The 16,906-nt window shown below is 39.8% G+C and overlaps 1 protein-coding gene across 1 annotated transcript; it reads right to left on the bottom strand.

Annotated features, from left to right (window-relative positions):
- Nucleotides 1-739: 739 nt before the first annotated feature.
- LOC124169322 lies at nucleotides 740-16,609 on the bottom strand. Its single transcript, XM_046547907.1, has 2 exons — nucleotides 16,399-16,609; nucleotides 740-2,944 (listed from the first exon to the last, which is right to left on the bottom strand). The coding sequence occupies exon 2, from the start codon at nucleotides 1,813-1,815 to the stop codon at nucleotides 1,033-1,035; it is 783 nt and encodes a 260-aa protein (XP_046403863.1). The 5' UTR covers nucleotides 1,816-2,944; nucleotides 16,399-16,609; the 3' UTR covers nucleotides 740-1,032.
- Nucleotides 16,610-16,906: the final 297 nt, after the last annotated feature.

Genomic DNA, 16,906 nt, shown 5'->3' with positions numbered 1-16,906 from the left:
TAATTCTGATGCATAAATTTGAAGTAAGGTATTCCGGAGTGAACCATTTTCACTGAATATAGCTCACACAGATAATAAGACGGAAAGCTAGCTTTGATATTTCCAAAGTTAATTCACAAGGGCTTTAAAGCCAACTAAGACAGCAACTTAAGTTATTTAGACATGATTTCCATATCCATTTTTAGACTTCACACGGTTCATAATCAAGTGCCTACCTCTAGCAATAACCTTGTAGACGTGCGGTTCTATCACATCCTTAGCTTGTGCAACAAGAGAACAAAACATAGCCAGACAGATCCCTTGTAAACATACCAGAATCATACTTAATCCAACAAACGCATTTGGACATCCATTTCCATCGATTACATTTGCCATAAGCATTCCATACAAAAAGTACTTATCGTCAATTCTGGTTCTTCATAACCTGCTGTTCGTCCACATTTACTAACAAAGGAATACCGGATTTGATTTTTGACATTTTGCAACATTTCTCTGCAGCGAGTTCTTATATCATTTATGATTTAAGAACGCCTCCGAATTGTTATTAAATCTCTCGGTAGCAGAAACCAACACGGCACACCCGCACTCATATGCAAGATACACCCACGTGGGTCTCAACCCTGCGACCACAAGAATAGCAAGAATCAAGGCCAGTGAAAATGATGGAGCACTTGATAAATCCTCCACAAAAACCACTAGCACCGCTTGCAGGTCGTCATTCAGGAATTCATCCTTTCAACTTATACATCCTCACACCCAAGCTCTAAATAAAGAATTGCCAAGATTACACTGGGCTCTACGACCACAGGAATAGCAGGCACTGAGGCAACAAATTTTATTCAATAAAATCTTCTCAAGTCGTCATTTAAGTCGTCTTCTTGAAAGTCGTCATTTAAGCATAAATCCTTTCAATTAAGCATCGGTATCGACGTCACTCATTATGCACGCCGGAATAATAACGGCAAACAACGATGCAATGGCCAGCAAGAAAGCGCATGGCTTAGGTCTTCAGGTGAATCGATAAATCGACATTCATCTTCCTATCGTTTCCACAGGATCGACCACCACCCTTCCACCGTCCGCCACGAACCGTCGCATCCTCTCCTCGTACTCTCGCGAACTCTCGCAAGGGACGATATCAGGCGCGGGTACCGTCCTAGGGAGCGGTCCTTCCGGCGCCTGGACACGCTCCGGATCCTTCTTTCCGGTTCCGGTGTCCTCCTCTCCCTCCTTCCGGTTTATCCCGGACCACGCCACTTTCAGCGATGCCAAGCACGCCAGGACTTCCAGCGCGGAGGCCACGGCAGCGTTCAGCGCGATGGAGGACAACATGGCGGCATTACGTTCGGCGCCCGCGTCGACCACGTGGCCGCCACGTGGTTTCGGGATCAGAATGATGGCGGCGGAGGTGAGAGCGGTGGAAGCGACGGCTGCGACCAGGGCGACACCGGAGGCGGCCAGGAATCTTCTGAGGTTGGACTCGACGTACCAGCGCTTCCAAGAGAGTATGCCCGTGACGGTGGGGCCTAGGAGGATACAGAAAGACGCGACAGCCCAGGAGTAGGAGCTGAGCGTGGCAAGCTGAGACAGCTCGGCTTCGTAATCTTCGGCCTTTGCCTCGTCCGCCGGTGGGGTGAAGGCAGCGTGAAGTGCGAAGAGGAGCATCAAGGTGGCGGAGAGGGCGAAGTGCACGAGGGCTATTCCCCCAACGGTCGTGGCCGAGTAGCGGCGCTCCGAGGGTAGCGTCCCTTCCCCAGCGCCTCCGCGGCTAACCACGCGAACCACATAGATGGCCTCTGAAGACGGACGGGCCATCGTCACCAAATGAGGCACAGGATAAACTGATTCAGAGGGGCTGTCTCCTCAGCTAAGAGCCAGTCTGGGCACTTCAGTATCCTTGAAGTGTTACGTGGGAGCAGCTAAGGCAATGACCTATCTCTCTATGAAGCATAGAATTGAGATAATTCAAGTGAGCCTATTTATCGAACGCAAAATTGCGACTTGTGTGATTTATGGTCTTTGGTTGGAGGTCGGAAAGATATTGGTTGGTGTCATGTGTCAAATCACTTTCACTCGGAACGAGAACTCACACTATCTATGCCATTATTATTTCATAGATTTGTAAAACACTATTTCCATATTATTATTCATGCCACTAGTGAAATAAATACATCACATCTTACCTCACGCACGCGAAAGAGTCACTCATATACTTTCTTTCCGACTATTCGTAATTTAGAAGATTACAAGTCAGTTGTGTTATCCACTGCTCCTTTGTAGATAAGGTGTTCAGATGTCATGGCAAATACTGGTGAAAATGAGCACTTAGTATCTGATTTCCCAAATGATCCTTTTGATCCGTTTCCTTTGATTTCTACTACGGGATGAACACTTTTCTGCCCTAGTCACCACTCACAACACGTTAATATCACATCAGTCAGTTGCAGAAAACGAGAGAACTTACACGAAGTACTGTTAGAACGGTCGCAGGCAGGACTCACGTCGCTGCTTGCATCAAGTACTCAGCTCTAGATAGGATGATCTAGGCCTCCAGTTGAGGTCTGACACGGGGATGTGGTTCACTTCCGAAATCCAAAGAAATCGGCTTCGTTTGCTGAAGCCGACGAGCTCCTGATTTTACAATCACAACACCTGTTCCAGAATCGAAGTGACCACTTCTTTCTCTGATGTCACGAAAACCTCATTCGGAATTTCTTTCAAAAAATTCAAGTAACCTCAGTCTATCTGCAAGTCTAGAGAGAACTTCGCTGGATCAATTTCATGCACTCATTTCGGATGATTTTTTGCCATATACAACTGCTCCTAGTGATCCATTTAGAATTCCCTGGATAAAAGCCCTGTAGTCCTGGCTTCATTGTCACAGTTGTAATATGCCCTTGTTTTTATGGGCTTCAGCATCCTCTGGAAGCTGCATTGAGGATATCTGTAAATAGGGAAAAACACACATTAATAAAGGTATAGATATTATAAAAACATATGGGGAAAGATTTTTATGGCACTATTTTACAAAGACAAATTATAAGTCTAAATTGAAGCAAAAGGCTAGGTTAGAATGTTCAATTAAACAACTATTCATACGCTTCGAGGGATAATTTTTGAATAAAAATAATATAAACTCCTTTCAAAATTTATAAAAATAATTCAATAGATCAAGGAGAAAATTTCTTAATTGCAAGAATAATAGACAATACTTTTCGCATCCACCATTATAAATAGTTTGCGACAACCTTCGAGGTTAAAAAGCGAAATAAAGGAACAGAGTATGTGGATAAATCAATCCCAATGTATTTTTGATTAAGGGTCCATTTTAATCTAATTAACGTGATTTGACTTCAATTGTAGCATTTATTTGCTAATAAAAGTCTGAGGACAAGCCTAATTTTTATTTGTGCCATGATTATCCGGCTAAAATGAATATTTTTGTAGGGATTTGTTAAATTACCAATATATTTCAGCACTAATAAACTATTATCGCACGCTTCTGGGGGGTGTGTGGCCCAAAACCAGGAGTGGAAATTTTTTAAAAACAGGGTACAAAGTAGAGGCTTTTAAACTAATTTTAACACTTTTCAGAGTCGGAAAAACTGCATTTTACAAAGAAATCTTTTGTTAATTCATGATTTTTAAATATTTTGTTTTATTTTATGAAGGAAAGTAATTGTCTTGAAATTTTTTTTTGGGGGGGGTTACGGAGCCCCCTCATTACGCCACTAGGGGCATCCATTAATTACGTGAGGCGTTAGGGAGAGGAGGGGGTATAGCCGTTTCTCACTTAATCTCACGTGGGGGAAATGGCAATTATCACGTAAATTTTTTCCGCAAGAAGCAATGTAAAATGTGATTCTAGACTACGGTATTAGTAATCTTAAATGCTATTCTTAACTAATACTAAATATTAAAATTAAACAAAATTATTTTTTTAATTTTTCAACGCAATTAAGCATAGATTAACGTATTTACACTGAAAATATGCATTTTGAACAATTTTACGTGAGATTATAGAGATATAGCCAAATCTCACGATGTCTCTTCTTGCCGGCCTCGGTGGCAGTGGGGTAAAGTCCATGCCTGCTAAACCGTAGGTCGCGGGTTCGAATCTCACCAGGTTAGCTGATACCTCTCCAGGGCATGAATGTTTATGTTGTATATTGTTAATCCTCCGTTGTAAAGGCTTTAAGTGCTGTGTACGATGACGTTGGAAAAAATAAATAAAATATATAAATACATAAATAAAAGGGGAATATGGGAACAAAAGTCACCTCGTCTGTTTAATGGACGACCTCTCAAATAAACCTTAATACATTTCATGCATTTCTTTCTCGTTATATTTGAAATATGTGCTTGAAATTGAGCCACTGTAAACTGACAATGTTGCTGTAAGCGTGGGTTTTAAATAAGTTATCTTGGAAATTACACTAATACTTATACCTCTTCTTTTTTAAATAGCGCTACCAGGGTTTCGATGAATTATCATCATCTTCAGGCGCAAATTATGATCTATTTATCTTGTTCTTGCTACCTAGTTACCCGATGAGTTTTAAAACGGACGCCAGAATTGGGGAAAAGGATGGGTAAAGATATTGATTTATAAGAGTTCTGTCCTGACTTTCAATAATTTTTTAAATTTCTAACTACTCTCTCGAGTCCAATTCATGGCGGTCATTGCATAATTTTAAAATCGCCCCTATGGCAGTTGCATATTAAGTGTTTAGCAAAATCACTTTTTTCATCTTTGTTAGCAAAAATAACAAAGGTGAAAAGAGAAATTTTGCTAAACACTTATTATGCAACTGCCATAGGAGCGAATTTAAAATGAATATTTTATTTATTTATTCATCGAAACCCGGGTCGCGCTTTTTAAAAAATAAGTAGAAGGGGAAGGTGGGGATAGCGCAATTTTCAAGAAAACTTACAATGGAATACCACATAGTTAGTAATGAGTTAGTGAATTTTGGTTTTCAATAAATCAAAAAAATAAATAAAAATAAAATTATGAAGTACGCGTGGTATTGAGGAAATAAGGTATTTCAGAATATCCACGAGAGTGACATTTCCATGCGGACCTATCGATAGAAAACAATCCGCGAGTCGAGAGATGTGATTTTCCCTCGCTCCTCACTCCAGCTCCGCGTTGCGTCACTCATCCAGCCTCCGAGAGTGAGAGTGGAGGGGGAAAGGTTATCTTAGTCGGAAGAGATTGATCGTGCATTTCATCATTGTTCGGTGGTTCGGCGCGCGGGGACCGCCGCAGATGGAAGAAAGTCTTCCGGCCTTCCTCAGGCTCTCGGTCCTACTTACCTACTTCCTCACTTCTACGATCTTCTTGAGCTAACACAGAGGTCTGATCAGCTAATATAGAGCTAATACTTGAGGCCTGATCACCAGGAATTCTAAAAATATTGATTCATTAAGAAGATTTAAAAAAAAATTGAAACTAGTCGTGCAATTTAAGTATTTTCGACACATTGCTAACTTTTAACTCATTACCTCTAGCGCCCACCTCCACGTTAACATTACTCGTGTTGCCAAGTAGACAAAAATAAAAAAAGAGAAGGCCAAAAACCAATTTTATATTTTTTTCTAGCCGTATTTTATGTATTTTATTAGATTTCATTAATAAATAAAATTTTGATTGAAGTCACTTAAAATTAATCCAAAATCCATGAAAAAGCGAGGGCGATTCTGATGAAATATTTTAAGTTACTACAGATAATAAAGTTCACTTTGTACGTTCCTTATTGAAAATTTATCACCAACTACGGCTCTGACAATATTAATGCCATTATCAAGGTTTGAAAAGGAAGTCGGAAGCGGAATTTTCTTTCATGCCACTAAGCCGCTTGTTAATTCGATCGTCTTCTGCCATCCGTTATGGAAGCTGATGTAAACGATGTACCCACGAATATAAAAAAAGAGGTTCCTCAAGTCGGCCTATAAATGTTGTCAGCCACCGCGCTTTTTAAATTCGTTTTCAAAAGTCGCCACTCGTGTCGCTGACGGACAAATTGATCCGAGTTTCACGGGGAAATATGGGTTATTAACCGAAATGTACACACATGATGATGTGATCTATCAAATTCATAACTTTTCTATGCTATTCCTCGTAATGACAAACATTATACTGCAAATTATTGGAAAAAAGTTGACCGTATTGCACTCATCACCGCGCCGCGGACATTTTTGAAAACAGATTAAAATGCGCAAGTGGCTACATAAATCGACCTTCTTTCGGATGGAATTGGGCCTCCTCTATGAGACCCCTTGGATGTACCATTCCCTTATTAAGATAAGTACATAAGTACCATTAATTGAATTGTTGTCCTAGCTTTTTCGTCCGTATCTAGCATTCTTTATAATGTTGAAAAAGTGAAAGATTAGGATAAAATCGTCAAAAATTGACCATTCGATAATTTATTTATTTAATGCAGTCCTAGAGAGTGTAAGGCCTATTAAAATGAGTCATTATAGCAAAGAAAACAGTTAACTAATAATAAGGAAAATATAAACAACAATGAAAAAATAATATTCAACAGAATTATCAAATAACAAAGGGTGGTAGATGGTGCGAGGAGTAGGGGGGAAATTATGATGGAGATGGTGTAAGATAGATGAGGGATGAAAAATAGTATAAAAATACGGAACACGTTTTGAATAGGAGTTCATGGATCTGGGCCTGTAGATATAAAATATACTCGACTATCAGGATGAAGGTTTCCGCGGGTTGATATGATTGAAAATGTAACTCTTCCGGGATTTACTCCGTGTCGGTCCATATTTCTTCAGAACGTTTCGCAGACAATGCAACCGAGCGCTGCTAATCTTCTACTGGATTAAAAGTGACCCGTCTTTTTAAAAACGATATCGACTGTGATATAAAACCATCGTATTACCCCGCAAGTCGCCAACTTTTTCTTTTAAGGCCATGAATTGCTCTTTCAAAGCGAGATATAATGTCCTCAATCATAAGATAACCGTCTATCGAATAAAGCAAGACTCACTCAAGATATAAATCGATAACAAGTCAAAGAATTGAAGCGATGAGATTTATTGCACACTTCTGCGAAGATGACCGATAAGAACGATAAGAGTAAAAACGTGCATTACAGACATTGTAAAAATATCTCACGCTATTGAGCACAGTTTGAACACATTTGCTGGCGTAGTGAACCGATAAGATGTTTATCGATAGCCTGCAAATCAGGTAATTTCACCTCACGCCCGGAAAGAATAGGTTAGGATCATATTCTTCGCAAGATTTTTAAAAGGTGAAATCGAAATTTCATTACCTATTTCGAAAAGGAAGTATTGAGTAATGTTATCGGGTAGAAATTTCAACTCGATTACTTCCGCACGCAGTTTTATTGTTACTGACAATGGTTTCGATACATTGAAAAATGATCAAGGTAAAATTTCCGGAAATATGAGCACTTCTCATAGCCTAATATAATAAAATAAAGGAGAAGGTAGTGAGGGGTAGGGGTTTAGGGCAGGTTAGGGTTAGGTGGTGGTTAACTATAACCTAACCCTTACCTCTCAGTTACCTGCACAACCTCACCCCTTAGTTTTTTAACTTATAAGTTAATGAATAAAAATAATATTAATAAATATATCTCCATGCGTCTCAGCATAAAGCAACAAATATTATTGTTGCTATGACAGTTTTTTGCACAAGTATTTAGTTCATGCTTTACTTACTTGCAAAGAGACCGCTGTAATGTTTCTTTTTACGTACTTGATGTATTTTCTCCTTGTAATATTTTCAAGGCACTTCGTGTCCTACAACTTAAATAAATGCATTCTATTGTAATTTTTTGGGCCACAAAATTCCTATACGCTTAAACCATAGCAATGAATTCGAGAAGCAAAAGCGAGAGGAACATAATAATGACTCAGAAGATATTGAGTAACTGCTGGAGATTTCAATGCCCAATAAAATTGGAGAACCTAAATCTTCACCATAATATTGTGGAAAATAATACACATAGGGGTGACAAATAGAGTTACGACAAATATTTCACCTACATGAGGAATTTAGAATACAATAATCTTCAACCTTTTATTCTTACTACATGAGGCTCCCAAGTAAAGCACGCTCTTAGTTTTTGGGCTCCATATTTAGGAGAAATTATTTATGAAAATGAACAGAGCATACCAGCCTTCGGTATCAAATACATCGGATTTTAACTGTCACTAACTCAGTCTTTATATTATTCTGAAGTTTTATATAAACAGGAAAGTGTAGAGCTCAACCGAGACTAAGCCACGGGTGACGAAACCAGAGTGAAGGACCAATTTATTTCCATAGGCCACCTCGCACTATTTTAATGTGAGGCTTTTGGAAGGCTTCAACCGTAATTTGAACCAGGGACTCTATGATCACCAGATAACATCTCTACCCACTACGTCTACACTACATCTCACAGGGAAAAAATCACAGCAGGTGCAGGAAACTGACCTACCGTCAGGATTTGCCTATAGTCATTATCGTTAGGGGTCAAAACTAGAGTTCGATAGAGCCTCGATATCGACAACTATACGTTCAGTGGTATAAGGCTCAACTATGTGGAAGCTGATATTCACAAACGAAAAGACGACTTCGTTGACTTTTACTGATTTATTTTAGCAAGCATATATACTCCTTGAAGGGGATAGAGAGATGGTGGAATTTCTCTTCCTTAATGCCAACTCAGGGGAAAACCCTTCCTAGTCAACCAACCTCTCCCTGTAACCCATCCCTTCTCCTCACCAGCGCCGTCCTCTAACGGTTGGTTTTTTCCCCAATCATCAGTGTAACCTTCATTTGGGGTTTTTAACCCAATCCTTTCCCCCCCTAACACCCAATCTTTCCACTCTCTCCCCATCCCCTTCAAGCTTGTATATAAGCTTCAAGGGGATGGGGAGCTTGATTATAAGCTTCAAGTATATAAGCTTGATTAAAATTCAAAATTTTTGTACTTGAAAATACCCTCTGTGGATCAACACATGTCGTACCAAGAAAATAAATCAGTGGAAGTCAACGAAGTCGTCTTTTCATTTGTGGATCGACAACTTCCAATGATCCAAGAAATACCAATTTTCGGCCTTTTCATTGACCTTTAAACATCAAAGGCCATTCAAGTTATCGTCAATTATAATTGACGATAATTGTATGTCATCGGTACTAGTTTCTGTTACCGGGTGCACTTTGGCTTGTGGGAGATCCAGGTTCTATTCCCTGCCATCCTAAACGATTTTTACGAGGTCAATTTGAATGAATTGCAATTTATGAAAAGTAATTTAAGTAACTGACTCTATTCAAGAAATTACTACAGCAATATTGCTGCGAGGGTACAGAATCCTTGACCCCAAACACTGTCTCTTCCTCACTGCCCTTAATCGTTCCGCCTTTCTTTCAGGGTCGTAGTAATAAAATAACCCTAGGGAAGGGAGGAGGTATACACACAGGGGCGGTCTGGCCAGGTCGGCTGGTCGGCAATCGCCGAGGGCCGCGAGCTGAAGGGGCCCCCACAACTCTCGCGTCTATCGTGAAGTGTATCAATATGAAAGGTGTTACAGAAAATGAATGAGATTCCTAGAACCAAAGTTTATTTGTAATTACAAAGCTCTACGTTTTCATTAGTATCTTCATTTACAACATACCAAGTGAGAAAATATCATGTAAAATAAACATAATAAAGGTGTTAGGAGATTAAAGAGAACCTGGCGCTTATTTGAAAGGGCTATTCGAAAAGGTTATTTTTTAGATTTTTTAGATAACAGTGCAATTACATGGAACAAATTCACTAAATGGTTAATAGAAACATAATGCATTATTACTGTTCATAAGCTGTGAAATAGTATTTTTCATAACTTTTAACTAGTTTTTATTTTTTTTAATAGCTAGAATAGCGTCAAATTCGATTTCCAGGCATTCAATTTCCTAAAAATTTCCGGGGGGGCCGGAATGAGGAGGAGGGCCCCATGAGTCCCAGCCGAGGGTCCCCAATCACCCCAGACCGCCCCTGTATGCTCACCCAACCTTGCCCACACCTCAAGAAACTCCAGCATGCCATCACGCTTTCAAATATTTTTGCAGTAAATCACAATTTTCTCTTGCCCATAGCTTTCATAAAGCACTTTTTTTTAATCCTAAGATAATAATCCTCATACTTTTGGGCCAATCGAGAGGGGGGCACTCCAGAACATTTCGGAGGGGGCTCTACCCCCCGATCTCCTCCAGCTCGCTTCGGCCTTGCTTTGTTTCTTAACCTTTCCTTCAAACGACTCAATTCCTCCTTATCCTTTAAGGAAGCTAGGCCTAACACCTTCCTAACCCCTGTCATCCTCATTACTGCATCAAAAATACTATTTTTTTACTTCAAACTTACCACCCATTCAATGTCCACGGCAGGGCTATCTAAAAGCCGTTGGACACCCTGAATGAACTTCGTGTATATCTACATACTACCCCGCAAGCCGCTTAAATAGGCGAGTGGCAGGGGGTGTTAGGACAATAGCCGTTTACAAATAAAAAGAATATGCTTTAACGAAATTACGCCTAGGATTTACTTAAGGCATTTATTTTTCGGTGGAAAAACAAATTCCCATACCAGTGGCGTAGCCAGGAATTTCATTCGGGGTGGGTCCAAAACCAGGGGGGAAAAATTTTAAAAATCAGGGTACTAGAAATGGGTTTTAAAATAATTTTAACACTTTTCATAATCAAAAAAATATATTTTGTGAATTCATGATTTTTTTATTATTTTGAAAATAATTGTGTTTTTATATTGGGGGGAGGGTCAGGACCCCCGCAACCCTCTCCCCCCAATGGCTACGCCACTATCCCATACCTATCCGTTCGGCAAAATATCTCTCTTAATTTATCGTTTCTGTCGGACCTGGAGAAGGAACTTGCGCAAGGTCATTTGAATGAAATGCGAATGGAATTCATTCATCGTATATACGAGTGAAATTAGGGCATGTCCCAATAAGATTATCTTTGAATTGAAAATAGTGGAATAAAATCCATTCTTTCCCATGACTCTCATTTATATAGGCTTATATATGCATCGGTTTAGACTATAACTGGTTGTGGAAGGGAAAAAGAATAATGGACACCACCTAATTTTGTTCTTGATGAAAATTTGTCCATAAAAAAGTTCCTCATGCAAAATTAATGACCTGCTATGAAAACCAATATAAAGCACTTTTTCCAATAACATTCAAAATAAGAAAATAAAAATTATATTCAGACTCATTGACGCTTTCGTTTTAACAAACGATGTTGACTTAAAAACTTATTTTTTATAAAATTTAAGATGTATTTTTCCTTATTTTCATCAGCTATTGCCCTACATTTCAACTCAGAAACTCCTCTAAGAAAAAGACGATCAATCAAGCTGGATTCTAATTGAAGACTTGACCTTTAATTTTTCTCTAGTGCAGCTCAGGGGAAGTTCAAGTATCTCATAAGTATTCCTATGAGGAGAGCGTAGCGACTTTACTTATTTTTGAGTATTGGGGAATACTTATTTTTGCTTAAAAGGGTAAGAAGTCAAAAATGGCCAAAAAATTGCTTACGTAATACTCCTTCTTATCAGCAGAAGAGTTGAATAACTTCATTGGATTAATTGGATAGTGGTAATATCATTCCCACGCGAGTTTGCTTTCAAATAAAACTGAAAAAAAATCAATGTACTATTCGTATCCCAGAGAGAACGAATTATTCGCCATGATTAATTAGGCCATCAAATAACCTACATGAATATTTTGAAGGGAAGGGTAAGCCCGAGTAACTCAAATAACTTATATTTAGTAACACCGAAAAAGCACTCAGCACGAATTTGGGTTATTCTACCTCGAATCTCGATCCACGCGAATGATAATTTCTTATTGGAAGATTCGAGAGTGTGTGTGATTGGAAAAAATGGCTACTGGCTTTTTGTATTTTCTAAAAACTTTGGTCATTTTTCCTATTATTACCATTTATATGGACTATTCTCGCACTCGCGTGGGTCTAACCATTTATTATAGTTGACATGGCATCGTTCACATTTTTTTAATTGTCGATTGAAATTGTTTGATGAACCAAGACAGATAATTTCCGTTTTTTGATTCGTCACTGATTTCTCGAGCCATTCGCGATGAAAACTGACGACCCGTCATCAACTTAGGCGCGATGTAATCCTTTCGCGTATAAGTTGATGACTCAAATAAAAATAATGAAACAAATGTCTTTTTTTAGACCCAACGAAATGAAGCATAGAATGAAGTATTTACACTGCAAATACGTATTTTGAACAATCTCACGTGAGATTAGAGGGAGGAGGAGAGCGTCGAGTCACATCTAACGATATCTCACTAAGGGGGGAGAGGAGGGTCTAAAAATCGCCAAAATCACCTCACATAATTAATGGACGCACCCTTAGTAGTGTTTTAAACAAACCTTTAGAGGGACATACTGATTAATTACAGTCATTAGCTGCGCGCAGGGATTATCTAATTATCCCTTCCTCAGGGCAGCGAGAATTTTAAAACGTTAATCGTCTTGGCGTTTAATAAAAATTTAACTTCGTCGCCAACGCTTTTTTTTCAGTTGCGAATTATTGGTCCAAGACACGCGGCAGTATAAGACTGGAGACCAGGAAGCAATACGTGAAATCATTCTTGTGGATAGTGGCACTCTATGGTTTTGAAAATTGGACCATCGGATAAAGTGATCAGAGAAGAATAGAGGCTTTCGAGACGTGGAAGAGGATTCTGAACAGTGGCACATTATGGGGGGGATGAGGGGATAGATCCCCCCCCCCCCAAACCTTAGACAAATAAAAAAAATATTTAAAACTATTGCCTAGTTTTGACGAATGATAACTGCATCTGCAAATAGTTAAATTTTTAGGGCCAAAATGATGTAAAATGTATTTCCGGGCATGTCAGTTTTCAAAAAGTTTCCCAGACCTTCCGTTGCCTGGGGGAATACCCCTCTCGTACCCCTTCATCCCCCCAAAGCATATTCTTAGTAACCCCACTGATGCTGAAGATACAATAATATAAGTGAAAATATGAGGGAAGAGCCCAGTCGCCCCGGACCCGCACCCCCGAAACGGAAAAAAATAGTTAACCTGAATAAATATAAACATAATGCGCGTGAGAAAATATAATGGAAATGGAAAAAAATAGTTAACCTGAATAAATATAAACATAATGCGCGTGAGAAAATAGTGGTAAAATGTTAATACCAGTAGTCTCGGGATTCTGTTTGTAATACCGGCAAGGGCTTGTAGCTAGAGGCAATTTGTGCATGCCCGAATTTCTTACTTACGTCGGTAATTTTGAAATTCACGAATAAACCAATTCCGTTTGGTGTCAATCATGCACTAGGTTCAACCTTTTTAAAGCAATAGGACCTATTTTTAGAATCAACCTACTTATTATTTATTTTTATTTACTTTCTAAATATTGCTCAACAGATTCCGGGTTTAATTGGTGGAAGTCAGACATATTTAAAGTGTTTTGCAGTGTCTTGTACCAGATGATGGCTCTGTGAGCCGAAACGCGCCCTACGCAGTAAAAATATTTTGTGGAAAAGTGATACAATCTTTTATTTATTTTAAATTGAGGCAACAAAAACTAATGTAAACATCTATTGTGATTACTAATAACTTATAATTGTTATTGGCCCTCCCCAAAAAGATTATCTATATTCGTAACTGGTGAGAAATGTGGAGGTATATAAAATAATAAGAGGAGAAAGGACAGTATGGACCAATATACGCCAAAGAAGAACACGGTAATTGGCGAATTAATGAGACAAAGCAGTTGCGTGGGATATACAATGGAAGGAAAAATTTATGTAATAGTCCCCAGGAGTAGACCAAGGGACAAGTAATTGGACAGATAAAGAAGGATATAGGGAAGAATGCCTCAGAGAGGTAAAATGAATAACTTGGGATAGAGAAAAGTGGAGGTTTGCATTACACCAATAATAGGATTTCAGTACTAGGAATGTATGACAAGCGGAAGTGTCATTGGAAATAAATCAAAATGAAATTTCTTAATACAACCCCGCAAGCCGCCTACGGCGTGTGGCAGGGAGTGTTTGGACATCAGCAACCAGACAATTTATGTATGAAAAGCATTTGCATACATAAATTGTCTGGTTTTAAGAGCGACACATAAATACATACATAAATTGTCTGCTTTTCATACATAAATTGCTCAAACAAAATTACGACGAATTTGTTAAAGTACTTTATGGTTCTCGGGAACAACCGATTCATATATCGATACCTCCACTACACAAACGCTCATCAATCGCTCACCGAATCAAATCAGCTCATCTAGTACTACTGGGGCTACTAGATGAGAGGATTTGATTCGGTGGGCGATTTTTGAGCATTTGTGCAGTGGAAGTATCGATATTTATCCGCTCGGCAAAATATTTCTCTTAATTTATCGCTTCTGCCGGGCATAGTAATGTGTATAATGGGGTTCTAATATTATGCTCTACGTGTCGCTGTTGAAGATAACTATTCTCAATTGTTCAAGCAATCTAAGCCCAGCGCGCAGCCTCCAAGTCTCTTTAGAGGCTCCACACCTAATTCGCTTAACATCTGGGTATTGCTGGCTGTACGCACTTAGCAGTTTTTGAAGAATATCGCACTTTCCTTTACATTTTATTCAGTTTACGATTAAATTTTACACTGGTTTGAATTACTGCGATCATTATGACCACTTGGTTCACGAACCATGTCTACACAATTAGTCCCGGTCACCCGTGGCATTATAAATCCACTGGGATTTAGTCGCTCTATTGCCAGTGATTATGACAGGCACAGTGTGGCCATAAAAATGTTTAGAGGACGCAATACTCCCTCTGCCGCAGTATTTTTACTCATTTATAACTCACACAACTATCATGAACTTTTCAGGGTACACAGAGTAAGCTGCTGCCATAATCAGCATATATCCAATGCATAAAAAAATTTTATCTTAGAAATACTGCGAAAAATGTTCAAATTCATGTTGACCTTAATCTACTTGAAATTAAAGGTTTAAAAAGTCTGATCATACCCTGGCAAACACGGATTTTAATTCAGGTATTACTCTTGCTCTTCAGAGTAAGTAATTAAGGGTGCTAAACTGAATCTTGACGATTAGGGAGTCTATATGTAGTGTATATTATGCTTCACTTCATATTTGTTGTATAATATATGTAATAATTTATTTTACAGTCACTACGGTTTTTTTAGTTTACGCTGTTTAGTTGTACGGACGAAATTCCTTTTAATGCTATTCTTTATGTAATAGATGCATCGGGTATAGGCAATACTACATGGGTATTTTGTGATAGCAGGCAGGGCCGAATTAAGGATGTGGGAGGCCCGGGCCCCATTTTGGTGGGAGTGACCCACCGTACGAAATGAAATATAAAAACAATTTATGGCGCAAAAAAATATATATGTTTTGATTAATACACAATAAAAACGCAAACGCTGTGCTTCATCATAAAAAAAATTGATAAGTCATGAATTTGCATCATTCAAATCAAGTTTTTTCGATTATGAAAAGTGTCAAAATTAGTCTAAAACCCTCTATTTAGTGCCCTGATTTTCAAAAAAATTTCCCCCGGACACCCCTGGTTTTGGCAGGGCCGGATTTAACACGCGGGTGACCCGGGGCCCATTGTGGTGGGAAGCCGGGAGGCCAGGGCTGCCGACTGATAAAAAAAATATTTGGGGGGCCCATACTGAGGGTGTTTCCTCAGGATATTCGATATTCGACTCATTCGATAAATGGTGGGTTTTAAAGTTTTTTAAAGCATTTTAGAAGAGTCATATGATCAACATTAGAACCCTTAAAACTTGACTCTCTATAACTCGACACTCCGGGAAAATCGACAAGCCTGACATCTTTTCTTCCCCCCAATAACATATTTTTGGGGGGCTCGGGTCCCCTCAGGCCCCATGGAGTCGGCGCATCTGCGGTAGGCCCGCTGTTTCTAGATGTTGCAATTTCTAACGTAATAACAGGAAATGCAAGTAACACAATTTTTGGCAATCTGCATATAAGTCAGAGTTGACGACAGCATGTTAACAGAAAAAAAAACAGCTTCACTTCGAGCCCCCTCATACACGTTGGTTTTTTTCTGTTTTTTTTTCTTCCGATTTTGTGAGATTTACCACCATATTGGCGGAAGGCTGATTCTTTGTGAGTGGTCCAGGACCCGGGCCCTTTGGGTCCCCCCTTTGATCCGGCCCTGATAGGAGGTAGGTCTAAATTCACTGGGATTTAGTAGCTACGCGGTAATCACTTTGAATGGCATGTCAATCAACGTAACAACACAGCTGCACCAAAAGTGGATAACTCGCAGCCACCAAGTGCTGAGCACGTACTCACAATCTCGCTCAGCCGTGAAGAACCGTTTTCCCCTTCACCACGTCGCTAACACTCCGGTCCCTCTCTGCAGCAACGTCGGCGGTCGTGCCCGCGGAACCCTTTGGGCTTTCCCTCCGTCCGACACGATCGCTTGGAGAAGGTCACCTCCTCCGGCGGCCCGGGCACAGCGGCGGCGGTAAATCCAGCGTTCGAACTATTCCTCGTCGGTCTCACGTCGCACACTACACCACGGAGACTGTCTGCACACTCCAGCGGGAGTTGCGACCTCGCCGTCCGCCTTTCCCGCCCTTCCGAAATCCCCTTTCCACCCGCGCAGAAGCAGTGCGCGCGCAGAACTAAGGGCAATCCCCGGTGAGTGTTTTCCCCTTTCACTTGTGCACCGAAGGCACCGCCGACGGAGCGTACGACTGACACATATACAGGAGGCTTTGGTGGAGCACAACATCTCTAGACCACGTCAGCGGCTTAATCGAGCATTGAATTCACTTTGGTACCCCGAAAGGACCTT

Source organism: Ischnura elegans, chromosome 12 (assembly GCF_921293095.1).
Source record: "Ischnura elegans chromosome 12, ioIscEleg1.1, whole genome shotgun sequence".
Classification (NCBI taxonomy): Eukaryota; Metazoa; Arthropoda; class Insecta; order Odonata; family Coenagrionidae; genus Ischnura; species Ischnura elegans.
This window is presented reverse-complemented; position numbering and strand designations above follow the sequence as displayed.

What these genes read in the sequence shown, in the direction of transcription:
- LOC124169322 (XM_046547907.1), bottom strand. Translation starts at nt 1,815, where the DNA reads ATGGCCCGTCCGTCTTCAGAGGCCATCTATGTGGTTCGCGTGGTTAGC.